Raw genomic sequence first — 15,335 nt, 5'->3', positions numbered from 1 at the left:
TTTACTTCCCCCACTTCAAAAGTGCTCTCCTCTGGGTTGTAACTAAACTTCCACCCTTAAAACTTGCTCTAAGCCCACCGCTTCTGATTAACCCCATAGGTTTCTCATTCCACTGATGATGCCCAAAGCACACTTAAAGTTAAAGTGTGCTTAGATGAATGATTTTCTTGTAAGTGTTTCACCCTGTTTGCCTGGAGGTGAAGGCAGTGGCTGCTGCCAAAGGGCTGATTCCCCATTTCCCTGTTCCGAGATTTACCCTGTTCCAGTTCTGCCTCCCCTGATGGAACCTCTCCCAGGGGTCCTGCTCCCACCTGCAACTGTGGGAATCTTCCAGCCAGAACATATCACTTCTGGAGGGGAGCTGGGAGCCTCATGATGAGCAAGGCTGCGTGGGGCCCTGCTCTACCATCAGAACTGTTCCCCAGAGGCCCAGACAGAGCACCCACACTCCTCCATCCCACCCGCATTCCCATGAGGTCGCCTGTCTTCCCATCGAAAAAGTGGAGAAACTGAGACCCATACATTTTATCAAAACCCTGGGCCTTAAAAATAAAATAAAAGAACAGAAAAACAAGCAGGGGCTTCTTAGAAATGTCAGTGTTCTCTCTCTTGACTTTGGTGGTAGATAGATGGGGTGTCTTTTGCTGTTATTTAAGCTGTACTTATGTTTTCAGATTTTTCAGACACTTTCATATGCATGTCGTATTTCACAGTTTAAAACACGGCCTCTCCCGCTGAAGGCATCAGTGTCTGTTGACCTCTGACCCCTCTCCCAGGGGCTCTCTACCTGAGGGCCTCAGGGGCAGGGGGGCAGGGAGGGGGTGCAGCGCCTGTGATCCCCAGCACAGCCAGCAAGGAGAAGTATACAGGATTCAGTTGTGACTTTCCCGCAGCTATTTGGTTTCTAATTGCTTTTCCTGATCCTCACTCTGAGCAGGCAGGGAGACCAGGGTCTGGTGTGGACGGAAGAACATGAGCTGGAACCCAAATGAGCCTAAAGGACTTCGAACCAGGACTGGAATAATGAAATTCAGAGCACCCCCTTTTCCTTCTGGGACAAAAATATATTAATACTGTTCAGAAATCCCTGGGGAAATCATTCGCAAGGGCTTTTGTGAGGGGAAGGAGACCCTCAAGGGACGTCCAGGTGAAGAACTCCGGCCAGCACACCCAGAGTCTTCCTCTCAGGAAAGACTCAATTCCTCCAGCTGCCAAGGGCTGGGAGAGGTGGCAAGGTCGGCGATTTCCTCCTCTACCTTCGGGCTTCTAAAGGCATCAGGACAGAGCCAGCTGACGGGCTGAGACGCACATCCCAGCACCTCCAGCAGCCAATACCACCTGCTGTATTTTTAACAGGAATGGGTGCTCCATGTCCCTTTGTGCGCTTTTCCCCTGCGCTCCCCCTACTCCCACTCTGGCTGGAACTGGGGTTATTTGCTGGAAAATCTCGGTGTACTTTTGGTCAGCCAACACTTTCTCTGGCCAGCAATCCAGCATTTCCTCCCGACTAGCAAGGAGCCGGGCAGCAGCAAAGGACCAGGTAATGACCACAAATGAACCAAGACGCGAACTCAAGTGGTTCAGCAGAAATCCAGGCCACTGGGGCAGGGGACGTGACTCTGAACTGTCAGGCTCCTGTTGCAGGAGTGTCTGCTGGGATGTCCCCCAAAGGTCACATCTAGTGTGCAGAGTAGCTAAGAAGGCCCCCAAAGTACCTGTATAAGCCCCTTCTGGGGCAATGTCCATTTTCAGGCTATTTTTCAGTTACCGTTTTATGATCCCTCCCCAAAGACTGCTGCTTAATTCTTTTTCCCTCTTTTCACTGGCCCTCCCCACCTTATAATCACCGATCTCAGGCCACCATAGCAAAAATGGACAGTGCAGAGCCCACAACACTAAAGGGGAAAGGAGCCCACAAGAGCCCCCAAAACCTTGGCTGCCACTAGTGAGGGCACCATTCAGACCAAAATTCTCTCCTCTCCCACCTCCTCCAACTTTCATGGAGGTGCTTCAGACAAAGCCTCTTTTATTTTTTTCCCCCTTTTCTCAAGATGATTTCCTCCATTGCACTGAATCTATCGCAATGCTGGAGCTGTTGCAGGAAAACAGAAGTGGGATTAAGGGACCCAAAGTTTCTATCTCCAAAGTTTAAAATGAAAACAAAAGCAAGCCAGAACTGCTGGTCTCTCTAGGACAAACACAGATGCAGGGCAGGGGATGTTAAAAATCAAACTTTCCCCTTACTGGTACCACCAGCAAATTAAAACAAGGCAGCTTCTACCCACAGCTAGAGCCAATGGTGGAATTTTCCCATCACTGGAAAACTGTGCCAGCATTGGAAAACAAGTTTGGACACACTTCAGTATTCTTAGTCCCTTTTCCCAGAAAAGGGCTCAGAAAAGTTGAGTGATTTGCCTGAGCTCACACAGCAAATCAAACTGCAATAGCCCCCAAGTTCATGTCTGGTTCTGAAGTCCCTACCCTGTAAACACATGATAAAGCAGACAGAGATAAACAGGAAAAGGCCCTGTTTGTCTCCCCGTGTTCCCACTGAGCAAGCAGCAGCTAGGTTTTCTCCGTGCTGCCAGCCTGGGTCCACATGGTTGTGGTCGCCTCAGTGGTACATCTTCTGGTGGGCGTGGAGGACCACTTGGAAAGACAATGTCCTTTCTCACACCTGATCTCAATTTTGGTTCGGGGACGTCCGGCGTTTAATATCAAGTGTAGAGTTGCTGTTGTATCTGCCCCAACCAGAATGAGAACATCACCAAGAAAAAAAAAAAAGAGCGAGAGAGAGAGAGAGAGATGGTATAAGAGGGTGGAGATGAAGGAGCTTCTTAAAGCAGCTTTATCTACAGAGACAAAGACTCAACAGCCCCCACACCACAACCAGTCCACCTTCCCTCATGAAGGCAGCTGGGGGAAATGAATGGCGCTGACAGCTTCCACCGCTGTCTGAGCTGGAAACTGGGGGAGTTTCCAAGGCTGTTTCTCCTGGACTTTTCGGGTGAGGTCCCATCTAGTCAAGGGAATCAGGGTTTGCTGGCCAGACTCATCTGAATCGGCCCACAGTAAAGCTGAAGTCTGCAGCAGGAGGCTGGCCCCCTCCCCACATCAGCATTAAGGGCAATACTTTTCCTTCATCATCTCATTTAAAAGAGGAACCACACCTCCTGACCACACAGGGTGGGCTCAGAAGTGGCAGCTGGGCCAGGTACCAAGGACCTTCGGTATACAGCCTTCCCAACAGAGCTCACCTATATACAAAAGGCTACCCCGAACCTCTGAAAAGGGCAGCAGCAGAACCAGAGGTCACATTCGAAAAATTACCACAAATTTTTAAAAGTACACACATGGAGCTAGCTGTCCCCTTCTCACCGCTCCCCAAGGAACACAGACAGGTAACACACACAGGTAAGAGCACACTCACCTGCGCTCTGACTTCCTGACTCTGTGCCGCTCAGGCCAAACGAGGAATGTCATTGGTTTATTCTGGTGAGCTCCTTAGTGGCTGCTGCCATAGGATACAGGCTTTATTTAACATAACGGAGTCCTCTTGCTCCCCTAGCCAAGACCTTGCACCCCCTCTGGAGAAAATCTCCCTGAGGCATCAATCTCCAAGGCATCTAAGTTCCTTCCTTGGGCTGACATCTCGCCCAGCCGAGTGGTGAGCTGGCTGGAGAAGCCGGAGCCTGCAGTCCCTGTGGCAGCTCCAGCAAAGGTGCATTATTTACCACAGCTGCTATTTTAATTAATATAGAGATAAATTCAATACAGCTTGATAATTGTCTCAGCAACCTCAGGCCGGAAAATAAAGGACTCCCAGCTGCATGTGATCGCCTCTTTCGGATTCTGGTTCTAACTGCCGGCTCAGCATGTGTGCAACTTGAACCAAGGCCCCAAACCAGCCCAAGCACAGCGCGGCCACCTGTCAGTTCTCCACCCTGGGGGTTGGTTCAGCAGGCGGGCAGGGATCTCCAAGCACTAGCTTAACCTCTGGCTCCACCTAACGGCAAGAAGTTCACACTCCCCTTTCACAGATGGACAAACTGAGCTTCAATCCAGGAAGGTCCCAAAAGGAGGAAACTAACTCCGCAAAGGAAACCATTAGGTCCTTTGCTTGGCCTCCCACTCTGTAATTTTCTTCCCCTGCCATCTTACAGGAGGGAAAGTGATGTCAACTTTTTAGTTAGCATCTTGGATTTCTCCAGCCCTTTGTCTGCGAATAGCACTTCACACGCATTATTCAAACAATCTCGGATGGGTGAGTCACTAGAACGTCTGCCGCATAATGAGGAACAAACACAAGAGGCCTGAAATGAACTGAAAAGCAGAGGTGCAAATGGTACCTGACGTCCAGCCCAGGGTCTGGCCGAACATCTGCTCATCCTCTCTGACCTTTGCCTGGCTTTCCCTTCACTTTCATCCTGGTAAAACACTTCTGCGTGGGGCGGGGAAAAGCTAAGTCGCCGGTTGGGCTCGCCAGAGGAGGGTCTGCGCTCACCTTTAAATCAGGAGGCTTGTTTCGGGGACCCGGGTTGGGCGCCGCGGCAGCGCCCGCATCTGAAGTTGGCCCGCCAGCAGAGTTAGCACCCGTGGCCTCCCCAGGCCGGAGGTCCGCGCCCGGCAGGTGGCAAGCGGCATCTTCCAGTCCAGCTCCATCCTCCTCGCCCTGCTGTGTCTGCAGCTCGTCCGATTTGCACCTCTTCATGGTGTATGTGGGTCGGCAAGGGGAATCTGTCCTTCCAGCGCGCCGTCTTGGGGGAGACCGCACCCCCTCTTACACCCAGAAACGAAGCCGGGGTCTAAATTATTAACGAGGAGGGGAGTCGGCGGATCACAATTTCTTGAATTAAAAAATAAATCTTTTTAAAGGAGGGTGAGGGAGGGGCGAGGAGGGGGAGCCTTGGTTACAGCTTGGAATAGTTCATTACGACCTGGGGAGCGGAGGCAGGTCACAGTCGAGGCTGGGCAGCAGGAGTCCTTGGGCAGTCATTGGAGCGGGAGGAGGAAGACAGCCCCCGGCCCCCCAAACTTTCTGCTTCTGGGCATGGGCAGGGCGGAGGGGAGCTGGGCGGCACAGCGCATCCCTCCAGGAGGGCCGGGTTGCTGCGCGAGGCAGGCATGGGGTAGCCGGCCGGGCAAGTCCTCGTCGGCCACCCTCCGCACTGGCTGCGGCCCCCGGCCCTGCCACCAGCCCCCCGCCCCGCACGGGCCGGCGGCGGAGCCCGCAGCGCGCCCCGCCCCTCCCCCGCCCGCGCTCCCGGCTCCCCGCCCTCCCGCCGCGCCGCCTGCTGCAAAGCCGCGGCCGCGGCCCGAGCCAGCGGCGAGCGCGCAACCTACCCCGCCCGGTGCCTCAGCCCGGGAGGGGAAAGGCGAGGCAAGGAGGGAGTGACGACGGCAACGGGCCAATGGGAAGCCGGTAGGGCTGAGGGGGCGTCGCGCGGCCACGTTTTTAGGGTTGGTTGCACCGTGCGATCCCCCGGGAGAGGTCTGGAGGGCTGGGCTGCTGCGTTTTAGCATTGCAGAGAGCGGGCTATGGAGTAGAGACTGGGGGCGGGGGGCCAGCCGAGACACGGTTTTAGCAGATGCGCGAGGGACCCTCCCAAGGAAAGGCTCTGTCGGGATTTCCCCCACCCACTCATTTTATTTGGCGGGGAGGAGGCGCAATAAGGATGCTTATTATCGCTGCTTTTTTTGCTCTAACTTTGCACGTTGTAACATCCCTTCAGTGAGGAAGACGCCGATCCCCTCTAGGATACTGATCTGAAACACACACCTATGCCTACATTTAGAGCTGCAAATGCAAAGGAAGGAAGGGAGTGTTCTGCCCCATCGCCCCCCACCCCCAACTTCAAGAAACTATCTCGTGAGTCTCAGCTTTGTGCTCAGAAATGGGAATTTATTTCATTTTTTAACACAATAATGTATGTGAGAGTTTTTGCAAACTGTGAAGCAGCTTTTAAATAAGAAGGGGGTATTAGTGGCAGGAGGTTGAGACATATGGAAGGGAGGAAAGGAATGCAGTCTCTTTTTCCCATAAATCTAAGCCAAACTGCACTGAGTAATCTGGAGGCAGAAGAGAGCAAATACTGGGGTTATGAATATACGGATCGTAGTAATAGTAACAATGCCATCTGAGTGTCTGCTGTATGTTTTCTGTGGATACCGTGGTTTTTGTCTACCCAGTAGCCTAGACCAGTGGTTTTCAAAATATGGATCCTGGGAATAGCAGCATTAGCATCACCTGGAAACTTATAGAAATGCAGATTATTGGACACTTGCCAGACCTACTGTATTAGAAACAGTGGGCCCCCAAATCTTTTTTAACAAACCCTCCAGGTAATTCTGATGCAAGCTAACATTTGCGAACCGCTGGCCGATAGTGAAGGGGCCACTCAGTCTGTGAGTCACAGTAATGATAGTGAAAGCGTTTCACAGTTTACCAATCTCTTTTACACCCATCGTGCCATCCCAGCCTCACTTTAGTCCTACTAGTCTGTGAGTTTTCTGACTCTCTTCTGTCTTCTTCCCCTTCCAACCACTCATTTGAATGTGTGTCCTAGAAGAGCCTAAGTTGCTAAGAATTTACTTCAGTTAAGTAGCTACTTTCTAAATGAGGCAGCTCCATTTTTAGAAGACAGGCATTTAGGATGGGCTGGAAATGTAGAACCACCCCCACCTCCACTACACAGTATCAGGCACAATGTGGAAACACAAGGCCACAAGTCTTTAGCGTTCTCAATGATGAGGGAGTGAAGACGGTGGCAGGACTAGACAGAACCAGTGGGGGCAGATGCCCTCCATGCAAGATGTCACGCAAAGTCTACTGCCCCTTCCCTGACTCTCCCCAGAGAAGTGCAGGGGCCCCCACAGGTCCTAGGCAAGTCTTGGGCGGCAAGCCGCTGCCAGCGTATGATGAGAACATGCAAACACATGTTCATGACCTGACTCTAGGCTGAAGGAAAGTTGAGGGAGTGGTTATGAAACGTTAAGAGACCATTATCATTTTGAATTATGCCTCATTTACGTACTAGGTTGTAGTTGATCTTAAGTTTGATTTTTATGTTATAGACATATAGCATGATGGCCAAATTTCTTGTTTGTGGTCATATTTAGCAAGGTGTAATGCAGGTCAACAAAAAGTAGTATGTTTCATGAAGTCAGCCAATGCTTTGCACTCCATTTTAGAGAGGCAGTGTAGTATCATGGTTACGAGCTGGGACTCTGTGTCCAGACTGCTTGGGGACAAATCCTGGCTCTGCTCTCCACTGACCATGTGATTGGAGGCAAGTTGTCTAACCTCTTTAAGCCCCAGTTTCCTAGTTTAGAAGTGGGGATACCTAGGGGGAGGGTATAGCTCGAGTGATAGAGCACATGCTTAGCATGCACAAGGTCCTGGGTTTAATTCCCAGTACCTCCATTAAAAAATTAATTAAATAAATATACCTAATTATCTCCCCCTGCAAAAAAAGAAGGGATACCTACCTTACAGGGTGTTGGGTAATATATTTAAAGCACTTAGACACTTCCTGGCACAGAGTGAGGGCCAAAGCTATAAACAGATGTCACCCAGTTTCAAACAAGTTGCACATTCCACTCCAGTGGCTTTATCTTAGGGGTTCAAATGTGTCTCACCCATTTTTGACTTTCACTGAGTATCACGTTGGAGAACAAATATACTCCTGCCAGATAAGTTTGGGTAAGAAGTTGTGTAGAGAGCTGTGTGACCTGCAACCACCAGTTTGAAGGTGATGGCAAATTTTCATTGGCCATAGTAGATTCTTGAGTACCTAAAATAAAGAGAACTTGGGGGGAAGGTATAATTAACTCAGCGGAGGGAGGGTGCAGCTCAGTGGTAGAGTGCATGCCTAGCATGCACAAGTTCCTGGGTTCAATCCCCAGTACCTCCATTAAAAACTAATAATAATAATTAAATAAATACACCTAATTACCTCCACCCACACACAACAAAAATAAATAAATACAAAATAAAGTAAAATAAAGAGAACTTGAAAATACTTTGAAATTTTATTTAAAAGATTGGATCCTTCTGTCATTCTAGGTTTCTTGGGAAAATAGAGGCACATACTATTATTTTGATGTTCAAGATAAGACAAAAAAATTGCAGATTTACAATGCAAGAGATTATTATTCCGTATGCAGGAGTAGCATTTTGCATCTTGCTTTGGCACCATTAGTTAATTACAGATAAATAACCTGGTGTAGTGGGAAGAACACTGATGTTGGTGTTAGGAAATCCTTGTAAGAATTCTGGTTCTGTTACTCTCTATGCATTCTTGGGCAACCAAATCACTTACTCTCTCTCACTGTTGGTTTTCTTTTTTCTTTTTTTCTTTTTCTTTTTTTTTAAACTTTTTTTTTATTGAGTTATAGTCATTTTACAATGTTGTGTCAAATTTCAGTGTAGAGCACAATTTTTCAATTATACATGAACATACATCTATTCATTATCACATTTTTTTTTCGCTGTGAGCTACCACAAGATCTTGTGTATATTTCCCTGGCTATACAGTATAATCTTGTTTATCTGTTCTATATTTTGAAATCCCAGTCTGTCCCTTCCCCCACCCCCCGCCCCCTCACTGTTGGTTTTCTCATCTGTAAACAAAGGCTAATATAGCTATAATATCTATCCTCACATGATTATTTTAAGGATTAAACTAGGTAATGCATGTGAAAACACTTGACACATAGTATGTGCTCAGTAAACCTGAATGAAACAAAAACAATTAACAAACTTGTCTAAGCCAACATGAGAAAGTCACGATTATCCCACTAAACTTAATGCTTTTTGAAAGGAAATCCCAGTTAGGCTAATGAAAGCGGGCACTCCTGGTAGTATCAAATTTGCTAAACCAGTAAGTATATAAACAAGGAGTTAAGATCAAGGTTATGGAATCCTGTTATCCTTGTCAACAGCCAATTTATTTGGCTTGAGAAACTGAAATTTAATTATAAAGAGTAAGGTACCAAGCTCAACAAGTAAGCATAGATTTCTTTTTCTTTTTGAAAAAGCAATTAACTCTAAGAAATAAGACTTCTCTTTTTCCGATAGCAAGAGGCTTATACATTATCCAAGAAAATTGTTTCCTATTCTGTAAGAATTTATTTTAAAAAACATTTTAAACTTCAAATGGCTTGTCAGAGAGCTATTCTTAAGTTTTAACAAACATACTAGTGAGTGCCTTGCTTAGAAGGTAAAAGTACTCTCGAAAGAGACTAGATGTAATAATTTTGATCACTGTATTTTGATACCAACATCATTACAAGTTTTCCTTTGGGAATGTAATTTTCTTCCCTTTCTTTTGGAGATTTCCACTTCCACTCAATTCTCTCCTTAAAAGAAATTGGGTTCGGTTTAGTTTTAGGAGGTGTGAACTATGCAAATTATCTTCAGGGCGATTGGCTGGCTTGCTGATGACGTCAAAAATCCCACCACCAAAGCACAGGCTTTTATTGGCTGTTGCAAGAGGCAGGCAGGACTGGGAATGCTCTGCATCACTGGTGAGTTGGAGAAAGCTCTTTTGAGTCTAAACTAATTTTTTTATCCCGTTTTTTCAAGTAAAATGTACTCAGAAGCATTTTCAATGTGTTATTACATTTTTCCATGTTTTCTATATGTTATTACTTAGACATATGTAATTCAAAATGATTGTTTACAGTTGTCTTGGTTTATTTAAACAATACCCACCTTATTCTTACCTATTCGTTTCCTTTTTTTTTTTTTTTTTTTTTTTTTGCCCACAGAAATAAAGCTGTAGTTATTATTTGTATGGAGAAATTGTATATATTATTTCATCCATAGCATAAAATCTCTGATACCTAACTGGCAATGTTTTAAAGAAGTAAATAAACCCAGATTGTCCCTTATAACCATTTTTCTCACAGCTTCCCTAAGACCTGCATAGGGAACCCAAAGTCTGTCTCACTCCTGGGACTAATCAATCTCCGATCTGTAATACGAAAAGCTGGACGTTCCTGCTTCTCCTTGCAGGTAGGACGCTCATTCTTCATTCTGGCTGCTCCTTGCTTCTCCGTAATGGGAGAAAAGTCATAATAATCATGGCCATGAACAGAGGAGGCTTGTGCAGCATAAACTTAAACCCTGATTGTACTGCTGTGTGTGAGAGCCTAGGACTAGTAAAATGGCTGCTTTGTGTCCTTCCCCATCTCCATCGGGAATCCGTACAAACCTCTGGAGATTTATTACTTAAAGCTGAAAATGCTAGACCTTAAAAAATAAGAAAGAAAAAAGAGACAAGAAAAGAAAGGAAATATCAGCTTTGCTGGGATAGAATTAGTTGTTTATTATTTTATATCTGAAGAGAAATATCTGTGACAGTTCCATCATATTCTTCTATGTGGTACTTTTAATACAATAATAAGAGCAAAAATATACCGTTTAAAGAGACCCACAGGTGTTAGGCATTTTGCTAGGGTGCTTGTGAACTCTCTCAATCCCCACCACAAATCTGCGAGGTGTTATTCACTCTGCAAATGAGAAAACAGGCTCAGAGAGACCATGGCACTTCCACAGACCTGAGAGCTGCACTCCACTCTGTCTGACTCCAAACCTCAAAGCCTAAGAGCTCACCCTTTCATGACTGTCATTTTGAGCCCCTCTTGTGGTAAAGGATTTATCGATGAGTATCAGGCTACAGATTGCTGAATCTACATTCATTCAAATATATTTATGAACTAACATGGAAGAGGGAGAACAAAAAATGACACTGGCCCCTGCCTTTGGACTTAAAGTCCAGTTGGGGAAATGAGACACAAATGAAATGTGAAACAAGATAAGACAGGATGTCTGTCTACACTCCAAGGGGGAGATAATTAAGTACCTCAGACCAGAGAGAGATCTCTGTGAGGGATTAATAAGTTGACTCCAAGGAAGAGTTTTATACACATTCATCTATATTGTGAGTGTTAAAATGATGAAGTGTCACTTTAGGATCCTACTGAAGGCTTTAAGTAAGTAAGAACTATATAAATCATCTTGAATATAGAATCATTCAATATTTGGATCTCTTTAATTTTACATCTGCACATTATAGAGTTTTAACGGCATATCAGTGATGGGAAAAACTTTTTTTTTTATTCCCTGAGACCATAGAGCATTGTTTCTCAAAGTATGGTTCATGGACTACCAGCAACATAAATCACCCTGGAATTTAGTTACACATGCAGATTCCTGGGCCCCGTCCCACACTAATGGAAACAACTTCCAGGGGTGGAGCCTGAAAATCTAACCGTTAAACAAATATCCCAGGTGATTCTTATATCATTAAGTTTGAGAACCACTGATGGAGAGGAAGACTTGGTTGATCATATTGACAGAATAGCTCCTTTTTTTAAAAATCAAGCACTTACTATATGTCTGAGTCACACTCCCAGTTAGTCCACAAAACAGACTCTGTAGATAAATATCATAATCTTCATTTTACAGAAAAGGAAACTGAGGCTCAAAGAGGATTAAAAACTAGCCCGAGGTCACCCGGCTAGAAAGAGCTCTAGCCAAACCAGTTCTGCCTGCCTTCACTGTCTGTACTTTTCCCACAATGCCTACTGCCTTGGGATTGAGTGCCCATTATGCACCGTGTATCATTTCAATCTAAACTTTCCAGTACCCTCCAATGGTACGCTTGTCATATAGGATAACTAAACTTCAGAAATACTAATATACATTTCAAAATTACCTTCCAACAGCTGAAACAGAGCTTCTTACTAGAGAATGACTTTTCTGCAATTTTACTTCCTCCTGACAGTTCCTAAAACCTTTCTCAGCTCTGACTATTGGGGCTTCCTTCCTTTGGTGTTATTTATTCCAACCCTTTGTACCTAGTTTGAAGTCTAGGTTTTGTTGCTAACAGCTGCCACACCTTTTCCAGACACAGGAATGGAGAGCGACAGTCTGAATCAAGAAGAAATGTCAGTTGCTTGAAAAACCTTCTGCTGATCTTGTGACTGCAAAGAGAAAAAGACAACTTTATCAAGGAAACCTCTCCTGGGAAAGAGGAATCACACTATCTCATGTGAGATCTTATTTTGGAGTATGCATGCTTATGTAATAAATTATTTTCATGGAATCTCATATGACTCTGGGGCATACCCAAGCAGATACAGGGACAAAGGGCTGTTTTCATTAGTGAATCTCCCAGGCTTGTCTGAAACCTCACATAGGATGCTGGTGAAAGAAGACAGTGCTCTCTTTCAAGATGCGATGACATAGCACAATTCAGGAATATATAGCTAGAGCCATGTAATATCTGTACCTTCTCACCCAGTAAACCCTCCAGGGAATTATCCTGGGAAATAATTCAAAAGAGGAAAAGAGCAGCAACACCACAGAAAATGTTTCTCACAATGAAAAACCTGAAACAACCTAAATGCCCAAGAACAGGGAGCGGATGAGTAACAGTGGCATTAGTGTCATGGAATGTTGTGCTGCTATTAAAAGAGATAAACATGGCGAGTATATAGAAACCTGAAAAGCTTTCTTTAAATAATATAAAAGGAAAGAATTAGAAGGCAAAATTGTGTTGACCTAGAAGGGCCTTGGAGTCAGATGAACTTGTGTTGTTAGCTGTATGGGCTTAGACAAGTCACTTAACCTGAGTCTCAGTCTCATCTATAAAATAAGGATGGAAATATCCATCTTCCCAGGGTTGTTGTAAGAACTAAAGATGATGTGAACTAAATGGATACAGTTTGGATAAAGACAGGAGGGGAGTGCTCAGAAATAATTATACCAAGTTTTATGCCAAGACATAGGACAGCTGAAAATTTTATTTGAAATGAATTATTTTTATATTTTAATTGAATACTGTTTTTTCCCCTTGATTCCTCCACACCCTGAAACAAATGTCATAGCCCCTATGCAGGAGATGTGTGTGCATGTCATCTGGAAACTGGCTTATGGGTTACTAAGCCCTACTTGGCGAAGGGTGCTAGATCAGTGCTTCTGAAATCAGCTCCAGGAAAGTGACAGGAGCCCGAGACACTGACACACAGGAAGGGGACTCAGCTAGGTTGAGGGCTGGCTTTCCAAGCACTTGGATGGAGGTTTATGTGACGCTTGTTAGGTAGTGCTGCCTGTCTCTACAATTTGGGGATGGGGAACATTCTCATGACCAGGAAGCTTTCCATCTACCTTTGCTTTGGAAACCTAACCCTTACCTCCTTTAAACCACCTCCCTGCAGAGCTTGATTCGTGAGAAAGTGGGTAGACAGGAGGATAACATGAAATACCTTATTTCGACAAATACGTATTGAGCATATTCTTTGTGTCAGGCATTGTGTTTGGCACATGGGGATAGATATGTACTAAGCCAGCTGGAATATGTTTTGCAACTCAGGCTTCAGAATCTTCCAGAAAACTTCTACCAAGATAACAGAGACACAGAGAAACGTATTGGTAGGTTTTCATCTATCCATCTTTTTTCCATCCAGGATCAGCCCAGAAAGATAAAAATATAACCTGTTACAAGGTCTCATACTGGGAAGGCAAAGAAATTAACCAAAACCAAGTTCCACTGAAATGTCAGGCAACGGAGTGGAAAAAGGATCAAAAATACTTAGAGCTGGAAAATCATTACCAATCTACTAATCTTACTTTTGAGAAATGAAGTGTGGCAAAATGATGTTCAGGGCTTCTTCTGGAAAGCCTGGGGTCAGTTACTCTAAAAATTTTCTAGAAACTTTGTTTGTCTACTTGGCAGTAAAACAAAGATTACCTCTGTTTGGGGTTATACTAAATTTCTTTAATTGATTGTTTTTCCTTCCCATGTTCCACATCCTAACAGCCAGGATGCCACTGATGAAATATTCAGCACTGGAATGCTTCTTAATGTATAATTAAATAGAATGCATTTAGAAATTCCGTTTTATAGACCTTTAATCTTCAAGTTAATAAACCTTCATGTAAAGAACATCAGAAACAAAATATTCTTGGACATACATAATTTTCCTTGGAAAAATACATACTCCTGAATGTAATTACTATCCATAGGAAAGAAAGAAAAGATTTATTAAGCCATCTTATGTGCCAGACAAGGTACTAACTGCTTTATACATTATGTTATTTAATCTTTCCAGCTCATGAAGTAGGTATTATTGATTCCACTATACAGATGAAGTAACTGAGGCTCCAAAAAACTAACTGATTTGCTTAAGGCCACAAAGTAAGTAGTGTCACAGATAGGACCAGAACTCAGGTCAGATTCTCTCTGACTCCCATGCTTTTCCCTTAATTTTTACAGGATTTCATTTCCAAAGCACTTTCTCTTCCTACAGCTCATTCCATCCAACAATACAGAGATGTTAACACAGTCATAGCATTCTCTCTTTTAACAAGTCACAGGACTAGAACCTAGGCTTATAGCAATCATCATCTCAGTTACCTTGTATTGAATGCTTTCTATGTGCAAGGCTCTGTGCTAAGCATTTTTTATACTTTTTCCCCCCATTTCAACCCTCATAATAGACTTATGAAGTGGTCACTCATTTGATGGATGAGAAAACCAAGACTCAGAGGGGCCAATGACTTGCACAAGATTATACAGTAACAAGTGAGGACTAGAACTCACTTTGTAATAATGATAACACAATTGATAAAAGCAATTGCCACTTTTTGAACACTTACCGTGTGTCAGATACTGCTTTTTAAAAGACTTTTTATTGCTATGTACTTTGAGATCTATAATTGGCCTTGCTCTTTTTAATGCTCACAATAACCGTATGATGAAGGTACTGTTATTCCCATTTTACAGATGAGGAGCTAAGACTTACAGAAAATAAGTAATGTCTCCAAGGGCATACAAATGGGAAGGGATAGAACTAGGATTTGAACGCAGGTCTCCTTGACTCCAGTACTTATTTCCTTAACCCTAAGGCTTTGCTGATTCCCATTCTGTCTCCATACACCTTTGCTACCCAAAGGGTGGTTCACAGATCGGCAGCATTGTCCTGGGAGCGTCACCCAAACATCACCTGGGAGCTTGTCATAAATGTGGAATCCCAAGCCCCCACCCCACGCCTACTGAATCAGCAGCATATTTTAACAAAATGCCTGCATGATTCTTCTGCACATTAAAGTCTGAGAAGCACTGCTCTGCAACACGACCAGCAACATACAGAATAAGCAGAGAAGGGAGCAAGATGGTCTGGAACAGGGATTCTTAAAACAAGTTCCCTTGGAAATCAGTTTGAGCTGGAAGAAGGTATGTTCTGCTGTTCAACTTGATAATGGGGCTCTTCTCCCAATTAAGTTAATGAATTATATTTTCTCATCTTCCAAAATTCTTCCTGTC

General features: G+C 44.5%; 1 protein-coding gene and 1 long non-coding RNA gene across 5 annotated transcripts in view; one reads left to right on the top strand and one right to left on the bottom strand.

Annotated features, from left to right (window-relative positions):
- Positions 1–5,197, bottom strand: part of TMCC2 (transmembrane and coiled-coil domain family 2) — a 33,305-nt gene extending 28,108 nt beyond the window's left edge. Inside the window, exon 1 of one of the 2 annotated variants that reach the window (XM_031438724.2) lies at positions 4,505–5,197. In XM_031438724.2, coding sequence (XP_031294584.1) covers positions 4,505–4,711 — 207 coding nt within the window. In that variant the 5' untranslated portion in view covers positions 4,712–5,197. Of the gene's footprint in view, positions 1–3,430; positions 4,063–4,504 lie in introns of those variants that run through there. The other variant, XM_031438726.2, reaches the window with a different exon arrangement.
- Positions 5,198–5,321: 124 nt separating this feature from the next.
- Positions 5,322–15,335, top strand: LOC105098636 (uncharacterized). 3 transcript variants are annotated; one of them, XR_838020.3, is made up of 6 exons: positions 5,322–5,422; positions 5,733–5,869; positions 9,387–9,528; positions 9,913–10,018; positions 11,916–12,059; positions 14,965–15,335. It is a non-coding gene; the product is annotated as an uncharacterized LOC105098636 (long non-coding RNA). The 3 variants fall into 3 exon arrangements; XR_010377103.1 differs by lacking the exon at positions 5,322–5,422 and having other exon boundaries at positions 5,444–5,869; positions 9,422–9,528; XR_010377102.1 differs by lacking the exon at positions 5,322–5,422 and having other exon boundaries at positions 5,444–5,869.

The sequence above is a fragment of the Camelus dromedarius genome, chromosome 21, assembly GCF_036321535.1.
Source record: "Camelus dromedarius isolate mCamDro1 chromosome 21, mCamDro1.pat, whole genome shotgun sequence".
NCBI classification, from domain to species: Eukaryota; Metazoa; Chordata; class Mammalia; order Artiodactyla; family Camelidae; genus Camelus; species Camelus dromedarius.
The sequence above is the reverse complement of the archived record's forward strand: the minus strand, read 5'-3'. Positions and strand labels throughout refer to the sequence as shown.